Source organism: Aotus nancymaae, unplaced genomic scaffold (genome assembly GCF_030222135.1).
Source record: "Aotus nancymaae isolate 86718 unplaced genomic scaffold, 86718_ANA_hifiasm-v0.15.2.pri h1tg000033l, whole genome shotgun sequence".
Lineage (NCBI taxonomy): Eukaryota > Metazoa > Chordata > Mammalia > Primates > Aotidae > Aotus > Aotus nancymaae.
The window spans coordinates 23302231-23316084 of record NW_026988447.1 but is presented as its reverse complement, the minus strand read 5'-3'; the positions used below and the strand labels follow the sequence as shown (position 1 = coordinate 23316084).

Here is a 13854-nt window from a genome sequence, read left to right as displayed (position 1 = left end):
ATTGCCTGAACCCAGGAGGCGGAGGTTGCGGTGAGCCGAGATCGCGCCATTGCACTCCAGCCTGGGTAACCAGAGCGAAACTCCATCTAAAAAAAAAAAAAAAAAAAAAAAATATATATATATATATATATATAGGCTTCATGAAATAAGAAGCAAATTTTGTTACGCCTCTTAGGAGTTACAAAAGTGCATTAAACTTCTTCCTCTTAATGAATCATATTTAAGTAGGTTGTGGAATTCAGATCATAGTAGTGCTACAAAATATGTATAAGTGCTGTGAGGATTCAGAGGGCATGTTTAGATCTAGATGCCAAAAGGGGGTTAGCAGTTGGCAGTGCACATGCCCCCTAAATACCGCCTAGGGCATAAATGCATTAGAGCTGGTTGAGAGGCCTATGTATTTTAAATCTAAATTTAGATTTAAATAAATCTAAAAAATTTTTTTAGATAACATTTGGCTTTTAGGAGTTTCTTCGGAGAAATTTGCTGCATTTGATAGTATAAATGTTTAGAATAAATCAGAGGGCTATTATTCAATCACTGTATATCAATATCACCAAAATACCCCTTTCCCCATGTCATTGTTTGGCTCTCCATTCAGAGTTGCTTTCAGAGTTGTTTTTGTTGCAAAAAAGGGTCATTCTTTCTTCACCATGTCTCTCAGTTTTCTGCATTTATTTTCTCCGTCGTTTAGACCTTTTGCTCACAACTACACAAGCAAACACTCAGGGCTGAAGAGTAAAATTCCATAATCAGAATCACCAAACCCTCCCATCCCAGCCCCAATTTCAAGAAATCCAACATGAGCCATCCATGGAGTCATGGTATCTTCACAGGAAAGATTTCATAAAAGGGAAATGGTCATTTCTTCTCTGACAAATATAAAATTTAACTATGAAAAGTTCATTGCTATGGTTTGAATGTCACCTCTGGAAACTTTGTTGAAATTTAATTGCCATTGTAACAGTGTTGGGAAGGACCTTTAAAGTCATGGTTAGGTCATGAGGGCTCCATTCTCATAAATGGACTAATGCCTTATAGCGGGAGTGGGCTTCTGATAAAAGGATGTGTTTGGCTTCATTTCCTCTCTCTTCATCTTAAACTTTTGCTTGCCTTTCTGCTTTGTTATCATGCAGTAAGAAGGTCCTTAACAGATACAAGGCAGATGTCAGTGCCATGCCCTTGGCCTTCCCAGCCTCCAAAACTAGGAAGAAAATTAATTTCTTCTCTTTATAAATTACCCAGTCTGTGGTATTCTGTTATAATAGCAGAAAATGGACTAAGACATTCATATATAGAAATACAGAGAAATTGCTTGGAAAAGTTAAGGAGTTTACAGTAATTTGTACTTTAATTATTCACTAAATTCTGTAGCTCTGGTTAAGATGGCACATTCACTCTGATCTCTTCTGGTCTTTGACTTGTAAATTACTTTAGCGAAAAGGTTAGTCTCATGCTCTCTTGTTTCAACACGTTGTTTTTATTAAAAATGTAAATTTAAAATTACCTTGGCATTTGGGTCATTAATTGGATTAAATTAACCTAATAATCTTCTTAAAATTACTTTTAAAAAACGTATCAAGAATTGTTCTCTTCTTAGTCTCATTTTTCATTTTAAGTAGTCAATTTAGTACAAAAACACTCTCTGAAGATACAAATAGGCTAAAATTTGATTTTTTAATTTATTAAAAAATAAATTTCAGTTGCCAGGCCTGAAAATATAGAAAAAATTTACTTTATTATCACACAACAAAGTCATATAGATTTTTATTAGTTTGGAAATAAAGTATCACAGGAAGGTTTTTTTTTTTTTAAGTTTCACTATAAATGAGTGACAGCTGTGTAGTCACAGACCTTAGTCTCTATATCTAGAAATTTCTTTTAAAATTTATTAAGCTTTATTAGTGTGAACAAAATATCATCATCATTCATGTAATAGTATATCATCATCATCATCATCATCATTCATGTAATAATATTATATCTTACCTGTTCAGCAATGAAGGAAATAAATGATAGGACTTTAGTGTCCCATTCATTTATTTAAAACAATGAAACCAGACTCAAAAGTTTACAATAGGAAGAAAACCTAAACTTCATTTAGGTATTTCAAGCTTTCATTTGACAGCACCATTATTACAATACAATAGAATAGATTAAGTTAGTATTAAACAAATGTAAATGAATTCAACTAAAGTTTTGGATCAGAATTCTCAATCAATTCTAAAAATTATGCTAATATACAAAAGCAAAGATGCAAGGAAACATTTGTTCTTTATCTGGAAATATTAATGAGCAGAGTATTTTTTTCCATCATTGAGTCACTGGAACTCATTATAATGAAAATTGCATTCTGAAATTGTACAATTTAGGTAGGTACATAATTTATTGCAGTGTCCAATTCACATGTTAATTTTTCACTTGACTGAAGTCTTATGTCTTCTTGTGTTCTTTCCACATTTGGTTCGGTGAACAGATTCTCATTGATCAACTTTCTCTAGAAGGATTATAGTACAAAAAATACAAGACCAAAATATGAGACATAGTTATGTTAAACACAACAGGAAATTAATGCACAGCATAAATTTTAGAATTCTACGTTCTTACAGAGTTGTCCTTGAACATAATTACTAGGAAACAAAAGGAATTTCCTTACTGATTAGCTCTATTGAAGTTTTGTGTAAAAAAAAATAGAGAATTTCTTAGCATATCTATTACATCTATTCTAAAAGCTTTAGGTAAAGAATAAATATAATTGCTCTGTTCCTAGTTTCTACAGAGATAAGAAACTAACAGCCAAACTTGTATAGAGGCAAAATATAATGTGAAGCAAGTAAACGATAAGTTGAATGACATACACATGTTAATATTTAAGGCATGTTTCTAAGTCTGTCATGTGTTTTTTAAGAATGACTTCTTTCCCACCCTCCGCCAATGAAATCTGCACAAAAGCTTATGGCCATGTTCCTCTCTGATTCTGAGGTGTGAAAGAAGGGTACTTTCACACCCATCTTTTAAGACTAATCTCAGGTGATTTCATCTCCAGAAGCCTTGGATACCTGTCCCAGTCTCTGGGACAAGTGGAGCTGTTGCTGCCACTACTGTAGAATGTGTTCACTGGAATGACATTCTGTTTTTTTCCATTAGTCTCTCAGCTTCTAAAGGATGAAGACTCATATTGGTATATCTAATGTGAGTGTGGTGCCTACCCCACTGTATGCATTTAGCAAATGTTTGTTGCACTTAACTGAATTAAACTACAAGGACATCTTAATGCACTGTGGTATATTAAATTGGCCCAAAGATTTGAGATGCCCAAGATTGTATGAAAAAAAAATGACAGGGGAAACACTAAACACTAAATTTGTTACTAGAATAAATAAGTGGCTAAAAGCGTATAGAAATTTAAGTTTAAAAAATAGATTTTCAGTTGTAATTGTTCTATTTAAAAAACTGCATCAAGACTTTTTTTTTTTTTTTGGAACCAGGTAGAATGCAAATAAAATGAATATTTTGCAGATACTTGTTCCAGCTGCCAGTCCAATAACAAGATCACCTTAGTAAATGAAGTGACTCTGGTATATGACTCAAAACTTTTGTTGTTTCAAGTATCTGCGGATTGGATTTTATTAATCCTTTTAGCTGAGAATCATATCTATGCCATTCATTTTCACACAGCAGGAACTTCTTAGGACTAAAACCTTGTGTAACAGTCATTGTTAAGCTTTAAGAATTCACATGATAGTGTGATGTGGCAAATCCTGCATATAACCTGTGTAGCTGTGATGGATCTTTAAAACTCTCTCTGTTCTATGACTCCAAAGTCTAGAAAACCTAGACTGGTCCAGGGTTAAAATTAAAATCCAGAAACGTACCTGACCTCTGATCTATCAGAAAATTATGGGAGAAAAATCAATTGATTTTGTAGAAGGCAGAATAAAATCTCCTTTACTTAAGGAATAAAGCTCATTCCAGAGACTTATTCTTGGTGGCTATCTCCCAAAATAGATGTCATTTGGGTTTATGTTTTAGACAAAGTTCAATAGGAACGATATACTTTCTTAGTTCATACCAGGGGCCATAGTGAATAAAACAAATGTAATTGGCTAGTTATTTAGACCAACAGTAGAGGCAGCAGCCATTACTCAGCTCTTAGGAATTGGTCTCATGCTGATATGAAGGCTCTCAGCATTTTGGGAGTTTACGTTTTTTTCCCCAAAGGAATACTAACATCTGATTTTTTTTTAATGTAAAAACTTCCCACTTTTAAAGGTTGACAATAAATGTTCTCTTCAAAAAGCACTATGTGGTAATACTGTTCTGGATAAACAAAATGTATCCATGACCTTTCACATGCTTTGTACCTACTTAGCAGCTGGGAGTGGAGATGAAAGCATGTGCTAGCTGGCTTGCTATATTGATAACAGCTAACAGGTGTGAGGACTTATGATGACCAAGAACAGTTTTCAAAGCTTTACCAGTTGTAGCTCATTTAATTCTCATTAAAATTAAACTCTGTGAGGTTGACACTATCACTATCTCTATATTAAGTGAGGTTAGTAGCTTGCTGAAGGTTACACAGTTAGTAAGTGTTGGAGCATGGATTCAAATCCAAATCTGATTTTAGATCTGAGGCTATTGCACATACTGACCATAGAGTTTCCTATACACATAACCAAACAAAACACTTTGTGTCTAAAGGAGAATCTCACTACGCTGCAGACAAACTCTTACATTTCTAAAACATCAAAGAGGTAGAATTAATGAAATAGAATAGAAATGAATCATAGCTGGTTTCCCCCTCCCTCAAATCAGAAAGAAGTAACCCTCTAGTTAGTTTTCTTTCCTAAAAGGCAAAAGGTGCAAACATTAACACCAACCTGGATTTTCTATTTCAACAGAGCTTAAAGGCACATCTGTGTCAGGTGAGGAGGGAGGTTGTACATCGAATGAGCTTTTCTATGAAGAAATACCAGAAAAATATTAATGTCACAGTTTTCTAACCTTAAGACAGTAAAAAGTAAAATGTCTCAGCTTAAAAATATTTTTTTCTAATTTTTTTCTTTTGATTGAAATCCCCTTTGCAGAGATTTTGTGGTTGTTGTTACTAGTTGCTATTTGATGGGTATTTATAAGCATTGATTTCAACTTGTATTTGTGTTCCTCTATGGTATTTGGTATTTCAGTAGGGAAAATATTACCCCAAACACTGACACTTACCTATTTCCCTTCGGTAATAAATAGTGAAAGTGAAAATAAAAATAAAGTGTGTGATCTCTGGATCTTGTTGACCAGAACCAAAGTCATCCATAAACATTTAGAAAATTATCCGAACTTTGCCAACTAAATATTTCCTTGACTTTTTCGGGTTTTAGAACATTGACCAAGAGAGAAAACAACTTTGCCATATAGGCCCATGTAAGAAGATGATTTTTCTCTTTTATACTCCAGGCAAGAGACGTTATCTCATACTAAAGTCCTTACCAAATCTCTCATGCAAGAGTAGTCATTCTCAGTTACTTTTCTTTGATTAACAAAAAGTATTATTTAAGGAAGATATATTTACATGGAATAATGAAAATCAGTCATAGGATTGGATGGTTGTAGAAGTTAACTGTTAGAAGCAGTTAAAAAAGAAAAGAGGCAAAGGAACTTTATGTAGATTTACTATCATTCTCTTTCTGATGGTCCCACAATTGCAGTGTTGTTACCCCTCTCAGTTAGCCTTTTTAAAAGAATTATATAGTGGTTATGGTCTCAAAAATCACAGAGAGATTAATCATAGGGATGAATAAAACATAACTGTATCAATCTCCTGTGACTCAGTACTTCTGATCTAAGATTACAGAGACAGCGACAGCATCATAAACACACACACACACACACACACACACACGCACATTGTATCTTAAATGTCATGAATAGAAAGTGATAGCAAAAGTTATACACTTCAACAAGCTGTGTTGTATGGATTTAAAAATAGCATTAGTGGGCTGGGAGTGGTGGCTCGTGCCTGTAATCCCAGCACTTTGGAGGCCATGGCAGGTGGATCACTTGAGGCCAGGAGTTCGAGACCAGCCTGGTCAACACAGTGAAACCCCATCTCTACTATTAAAAAAATACAAAAATTAGCCAGGCATTGTGTCCCACACCTGTAGTCTCAGCTACTATGGAGGCTGAAGCATGAGAATCATTTAAACCTGGGAGGTGGAGGCTGTAGTGAGCAGAGATTGCGCCATTGCACTTGAGCCTGGGTGACAGAGGAAAATTCTGTCTCAAAAAAAAAAAAAAGAAAAAAAATATATATACATTTTAAAAGCCCTAGTGATTCAAAAAAAATCACTGATTTTAAGAATTCATGGGTGGAAATTTGAAAAATTTGTTTCAGACTATGTGAGAATAAAAAAAAAGCCAAAGTTTTATTTTGTTTATTTATTTTTATTTATTTATGTATTTATTGAGACAGGGTCTCATTCTGTTGCCCAGGCTGGAGTGCAGTGGCATGATCACAGCTCACTGCAGCCTTGATTTCCCGGGCTCAAGTGATCCTCCCATTTCAGCCTCCTGAGTAGCTGATACCACAGATGTGCACCACCCCACCTTTCTAATTTTCATTTTTTTGGTATAGGTTGGGTTTCACCTTGTTTCCCAGGCTGGTCTCAAACTCCTGGGTTTAAGTAATCCTCTGACCTTGGCCTCCCCCAAAGTTTTAAACATATGTAAATATTTTCTTTTAAATAATTAATATGCAAATAGAGTAAATACTATAAGTAGAATCTTAGTATTTCCTCAATATCCATCAAAATATATAAACGTAAGTTAGACAAAAAACTAGGGAGAGATCTTTCATTGGGAAAATGGGGGATAGAGTTATATTTAGAGGCTCCCTTTAATTGGGCAAATGCAAAAGACAAAATTCTGCTAGAGTAATGCAGTGACTTCTATGTGTCCAGTTGAAAAAGATGGAGTTTAATGCAGTTCTGTTTCTCTTTTTAGTTTAATTGAACTCAGAGGAATAAACTCTCCTAGAACTAGTCACATTGGTACTTAGAGCAAAATTAAAAACTGAATTCTCACCTTTCTCAGCCGGCGAATACAATAAGAAATAAAGAGGATCATTCCAACAACAGTAGCCATCACCCCCAAAATAATGAGTGTTATCACTACAGGAGATAAAGAGAGTAGCAAAATTATGAGAGTCTGAAATAAATGACCACATAGCAATCAAAAAATAAGACAGATAAAATCAGGGTAACATCATCTGGTCTTTTAATTGAGAGTATATTAGTATACTATTATGTATACTTTATCTTTTTAAAAATTGTGTGCTTTACAGTAACCTGGGAAACTGGGACTGTGAGTGATAAATCTTTTGTCCCAGTTTGCACAACTAGCTGATGACAGAACTAAGACCTGAGGGTTCTGATTCCAGACCCAGTGTTCTTCACTGGTGTAAACGTAGATTAGAACTCAGTGGACATTCTACTCAGGAAAAAACCCCACAAATTCTTTCTTTCTTTCTTTTTCTTTCTTTCCTTTCTTTCCCTCCTTCCTTCCTTCCTTTCTTTCCCTCCTTCCTTCCTTCCTTCCTTCCTTCCTTCCTTCCTTCCTTCCTTCCTTCTTTCTTTCTTTCTTTTTTTTTTTTTTGAGATGGAGTTTCACTCTTGTTGCCCAGGCTGGAGTGCAGTAGACAAGAGTGATGAGCGATCTCGGCTCACTACAACCTCTGCCTCCTGTCTCCTGCCTCAGCCTTCCTAGTAGCTGGGATTGCAGGTACCCGCTACCATGCCCAGCTAATTTTTTGTGGTTTTAGTAGAGATGGGATTTCACTATGTTGGCCAGGCTGGTCTCGAACTCCTGACCTCAGGCAATCCACCCTCCTTAGCCTCCCAAAGTGCTGGGATTACAGGTGTGAGCCACTGTGCCCGGCTCACAAATTCTTTCATAGTTTCGATGTTATGAAGAAAGTATGTCTTGACGTACAAAAGATCATTGAACAAATCATAGAATCCTAATTTTGGAAACAAATTGGTATAAACAGTTTACGAATAAAGAAAAGAAGCCTAATAAGGTTAACTTAGCCTTGGTCAGACAACTAGTTAAAAGTAGAATTATAACTATAATGCAGGTAGTCTGTATTCTAAGCTTGCATTACTTCCACAGTATTCTTAGGCATAGTCGCCGATACAGTCACTAAAAATATTTACACCATGTTTGTATTGCTTCCAGATGAAGTAAATAGAATGGAAGTTTAGACATAAAGGTAAAATGGCTCATTTATTTGGCTAATTCATATTTAAAAGCCCCATTATTGATAAAAAGTAAAAGTAGCATTTCCTCTTGCTGGTGTTTCCCAGCCTTCTTGACCACTTAGCTTAAATGCATGTGATAGTGATGAATTTCTATGATACACTTTTTACCTTGTAAGCTATGGACACAGCTGAGTGTGAAGGGAGGGTTAGAATGCTGAATAGCAAATGAGCACACACAGTGATACCAAGTGAGGGGGAAGAAATGTCCCTTCAACAGAGGTGGTCAAGATGGCCCCTAAGTGGTCACATTGGCCAAAAATGAATCACGGCTGAGATTTACCCTTTAAATACAGTGCCAGTTAATTAGATGATTTTAAATGCCTTACTCTTTACAGGAGGGAAGAGGGAAATTCATTTGTTTTATTATAAGCTCTTATGAGACCTTTCTCAAATACTCAGGGTTGGTTAGAAAGGCAAAACATCTAACTTACAAGGAAAACTACCATCAGATTATGTATTGCTATTTCCAAAATGTTTTTATTTATTTTTGTTTACTTATTTATTTGTGTTTGAGACAAGGTCTTACTCGGTCACCAAGGCTAGATAGAGTACAGTAGCACAATCATAGCTCACTGCAGCCTCAAACTCCCAGGCTCAGGCAATCGATCCCCCCACCTCAGCCAGCCTCCCAAGTAGCTGGGACTACAGGCGCATGCCCCATCCCAGCTAATTTTTGCATTTTTGGTAGAGATGGATTTTACCATATTGTCCAGGCTGTTCTCAAACTCCTGGGTTCAAGCAATTAACCAGGCTATGTCTCCTAAAGTTCTGGGACAATAGCCACTGCCCCTGGCCCCCAAAATGTTTTTAAAAATAAGAAATGCCTATTTTAATTTTAAAAAGAGAACATTTTCTTTGCCTTTACAATTTTGTGTGAATAAAGTTAACAACATATGCTCTTTTTTTGTTTTTGTTTTTGTCTTGAGATGGAGTCTCGCTCTGTCAGCAGGCTGGAGTGCAGTGGCGCGATCTCGGCTCACTGCAACATCCCACCTCGGCCTCCCAAAGTCCTGGGATTACAGGCGTGTGCCAGCTCTTCTATTTTAACCTTGACATATTTTCTTAGGTGTTTGAAACAAACAATACATAGTTTTAAATGGAATGACTGTTATTCTTTGTCAAATATTAACATACCTGGTTCAGAGAAATCATGCACAAGTTGTTGCCTTTCTCCTATAAAGCAAAATTTCAAATAAATAAGGCATGTGAAAAAAAAATCATTTTGGAATTAAACTGTTTTGTGGGTTTCCTTTTCTTAATCAGATTTTGAGAGTTATTGGTCAACTTTCAGCATCTAGCTAGTAAGATTTATCTACTTTTAACTACCCAGCAAGTATTCACGGATGAGAAATTAGTAAATTGTCTCATAACTGAGGGGAAAGGGATGAGAAAGTATTGGAAGAATCACTTCTTGACTTTCACAAGAAGCAATGCATTTTTAAAAATGTAAAAATGATGAGAAGAAAGGAGGCATAGGGAGCCATCGCTCCACATAGATGCCAGTCTCATGCAAAGAGGGCTCACGTGGCTATCAATTTTCCAAATTTATACCATAGCCACTGTCTGAATCTAAACTCTTATTGTGTCTCATTTGAGCTTTTGCCAGTAGTCTCTCTGGATTCCATGTCAGTAGCAATTTATAGTATGGTTGCCTTACTGCTCCACCTGTGCTAACCTTCCCTGTCATCCACATCTTACTTTTTTCTCTGTCTCCATTTGACATTTTATGTCATGAAGCCCTCTTACTACCGAAACCACACAATTTTCTGGAATTTAATTTTTACAAATTACATAGTATACCACGTTGTATCACATAATCGAGGACTAAGGTATAGTTTTTCATTCTTTAGGTTTTATGTGTAAAGGTTAATTGGGGTTTGCCTTCTCTTTCTTTGTCAAGGTGATAGTTATGGTTGGTAGATGGGCTTTGAAGTAAAACACATGGGTTTTCAGTCATGAAAGTTTGAGAACTTTCATGAGTTACAGTTCACGTAGAGTTCAATCACAAGTGACTCCAGAGCAACTATTTAAACCTAAGAACATACCGTTTTTCTGTTCTGGACGTAAATGGTTTCTACCAGAAGATTCTGAAACTCCATCAGCAACAGCAGTGATTGGGTTCATGCTCTGTTTGTGCTTATCTGCATAAAAGAGAAGTTGAGAAAAGGATCAAGAATGAGGTAACCGAGTGAACATAAAACGTATCATGAAAGACAAATTCTCCCACATCCCTCCCAGCAGCAGCTCCAGAATTTCTTCTTCTCCCCTGAAAACTAACAAGAGAGACCGCCGCCTGACTACTCTCATCTCTGCACCCAGCCTTGCTTATCATTTATCAGTCACCAAGAATGTGTGAGGCTCTGAGCTAAGCACTTTTAAATACATCTTGCTTAGCCTTTAGAGAAACGCTGTTAGATAAGTACTGTGTTATTGTCCCCATTTTAAAGTTAAGGGGATAGAAACTTTGCAGCGCAACTCACCCTGAGTCAGCAGCTGGGATGGAGCTGAGCCCAGGTCTGAGCTGAACTTGGTTTGCCCACAGACCCTCCGTGCCACTGCACTATTAGATCACCTTTATCTGGCCATGACTATTTCATGGTCACATACATCATTTCTGTGCTTTGCCACACTGTTTTAATTTCTTTAACTCACAGTATTACTTCTGTGAGATATTCCAGAGGCAAGGATTCCTCCATAGCAGAGGCTGTGTCTACTTAGCTCCCATTTCTCAGTGTCTGTCAGTTTCCCTGCCATAACAGGTCGCTTAAAGTAGGGTTGCATCACAACAATGATTTCGGAGCCACCATTTAAAAATAAAAACAAACCGGGTATCACTGATGAGAGGTAATTCTCTGTGGGCAAGAGAGATCCTGGAGCTTTCGTTTCCATATGAGGGGTAATTGATGATGCTATGCTCACAAATTCTGTATAAAATAGAAGTTGAGAAAGGGATTAAGAATGAGGTGACTGAGTGGACCATCTCAAAAGACAAATTTCATCACATCCCTCCAGGCCCTGAGCTAAGTGCTTTATAAATGTCTTATTTAATCTTTAGAGAATTGCTATGTGGTAGGTATTGTATTATTGGCCTTATTTTAAAATTAAGGGGCCAGAAGCCCCTCCAGAATTTCTGCATAGCAGAGGGTTACAGATAGAGAAAGTGTACCTTTGTTTTTTCATCTGAACAATAATAAAACATGCCTCAAAATGTCAATGTGAGAACTAAATTAGTTTAAATATGTGTGTGCCTGTGGTATGTGTGTGTATGTGATATGCATGTGTATGTATGTGTTAGTAGTACTTGGCACATATAGGGCATTACATATACATTGGCTATTACTGTTATCGTGCTTGTAAAGGGGTAGCTTGAAGCTGCATTTGGGAAACTGTCTGTGCTAAGAAAGGTGGAAGCACATAATAATTATATGGAACAAAAGTGATTTCCCATATCTCAGTGTCTCCATCTGCTAGGGACAACCTTACTACTTCAATAAAAACTGAAACAAAAATAAAACACTATTAAATTTAATGTGCTTATAGTTCAACAGATATTGAGTCAATTCTAAGTTTCCCCTCCCACACTTTTTTTTCTTCTTTCAAAAATAGATGCTCAGAGTTGTGATGGAATTATAGGCAACGCTGGCTCCAGCCTAAGATACTGACTGAAGAGCCAGATAGCCAGGCAATGGAATGAATTCTAGGTCACCACTGCTCTCTAGTATAAACACATGCGTGCAAACATGAGACATAAGAACACCTCCCCCCACTCTCTCTTGCTCCAACCATGTAAGAATGCTTACTTTCCCTTTGTCTTTGCCATGGTTGTTTCCTGAGGCCTCCCCAGAAGCAGAAGTGCTATGCTTTTTGTATAGCCTGCAGAACCATGAGCCAATTAAACTTCTTTTCTTTACAAATTACCCAGTCTCACTTCTTTCTTTTTTTTCTTTATACTTTAAGTTCTAGGATACATGTGCAGATCATGCAGGATTGTTACATAGGTATACACATGCTATGGTGGTTTGCTGCATCCATCCCCCCATCATCTACATTAAGTATTTCTCCTATTATCCCTCCCCAATCCCCCCACCCCCTGCTATTCCTCCCCTAGCTCTCCTGCGCCCCAACAGGTCCTGGTGTGTGATGTTCCCCTCTGTGTGTACATGTGTTCTCATTGCTCAACACCCACTTATGAGTGAGAACATGCAGTATTTAGTTTTCTATTCTTGTGTCAGTTTGTTGAGATTGATGATTTCCAGCTTTATCCGTCTCCCTGCAAAGGATATGAACTCATCCTTTTTTATGCCTGCATAGTATTCCATGGTGTATATGTGCCACATTTTCCTTGTCCAGTCTATCATCGATGGGCATTTAGGTTGGTTCCACGTCTTTGCTATTGTAAACAGTGCTGCAATGAACATATGTGTGCATGTGTCTTTATAATAGAATGATTTATAATCCTTTGGGTATATACTCAGTAATGGGATTGCTGGGTCAAATGGTATTTCTATTTCTAGATCCTTGAGGAATTACCACTCTGTCTTCTACAATGGTTGAACTAATGTACATTCCCACCAACAGTGTAAAAGCCTTCCTATTTCTCCACATTCTCTCCAGCATCTGTTGTCTCCAGATTTTTTAATGATCGCCATTCTAACTGGGATGAAATGGTATCTCAGTGTGGTTTCAATTTGCATTTCTCTAACAACCAGTGATGATGAGCATTTTTTCATATGTTTGTTGGCTGCACAAATATCTTTTTTTGAAAAGTATCTGTTCATATTCTTTGCCCACTTTTTGATGGGTTGTTTTTTTCTTGTAAATTTGCTTTAGTTCTTTGTAGATTCTGGATTATTAGCCCTTTGTCAGATGGGTAGATTGCAAAAATTTTTTCCCATTTTGTTGGTTGCCAGTTCCCTCTAATGATAGTTTTCTTTTGCTGTGCAGAAGCTCTTAAGTTTAATTAGATCCCATCAGTTATTTCTTCATAGTAATGTGAGAACAAACTAACACAATGGGTTTTCACATTGCATCTGAATGTGAACATAATAAATTAAGCAAGCCAAATGACAAAATAGCACATGCAGAATGAATGCAAGCATCTGGAAAAATGAGCATTAGTAGAAGAGCAATAAAATATTTTCAACATTCCGATAGTAAGCATTCTTTTACTAACAGAAGAAAAAAGCCAAAAAAAAACTTACACAAAACTTAGTCTGTAAATATTTATCAATTTTAAGGTAAAACATATGATTGAGGGAGGCCTTCCAGTAGTTTTGACTACAAATACTCATATTCCTCCAAGTTTCCTAACTGTTCAGCAGGAAGTTAGGGACTGCCTGAGTCAGAATTCCAAGGGTTCGGGTAGGGAGGTGTGTTCAGTCTATGGGAGGGTGCTGCACTTTGCTTTGTGAACATCTGCAAGACTCTGCATGGTCCAGTCCTGTCTGCCTCCCATCTTTATTGCTTCTCTCTACCCTTTCCTCTTGGGACTCCAGCCATTCCACACATCTCTTCGCTCTGTGAATGCGCCATACCATTTTCC

The 13854-nt window shown here is 36.8% G+C and overlaps 1 protein-coding gene across 2 annotated transcripts in view; it reads right to left on the bottom strand.

Moving 5' to 3' along the window:
* Positions 1-1658: 1658 nt before the first annotated feature.
* The window catches only part of GYPA (glycophorin A (MNS blood group)), a 28654-nt gene continuing 16458 nt past the window's right edge, over positions 1659-13854 (bottom strand). The window contains exons 2-7 of one of the 2 annotated variants that reach the window (XM_021666729.2): positions 11138-11236; positions 10358-10453; positions 9447-9485; positions 7078-7163; positions 4881-4959; positions 1659-2497 (exon numbers count right to left, since the gene is read on the bottom strand). In XM_021666729.2, coding sequence (XP_021522404.1) covers positions 2481-2497; positions 4881-4959; positions 7078-7163; positions 9447-9485; positions 10358-10453; positions 11138-11236 — 416 coding nt within the window. In that variant the 3' untranslated portion in view covers positions 1659-2480. The remainder of the gene's footprint in view (positions 2498-4880; positions 4960-7077; positions 7164-9446; positions 9486-10357; positions 10454-11137; positions 11237-13854) is intronic. The other variant, XM_021666730.2, reaches the window with a different exon arrangement.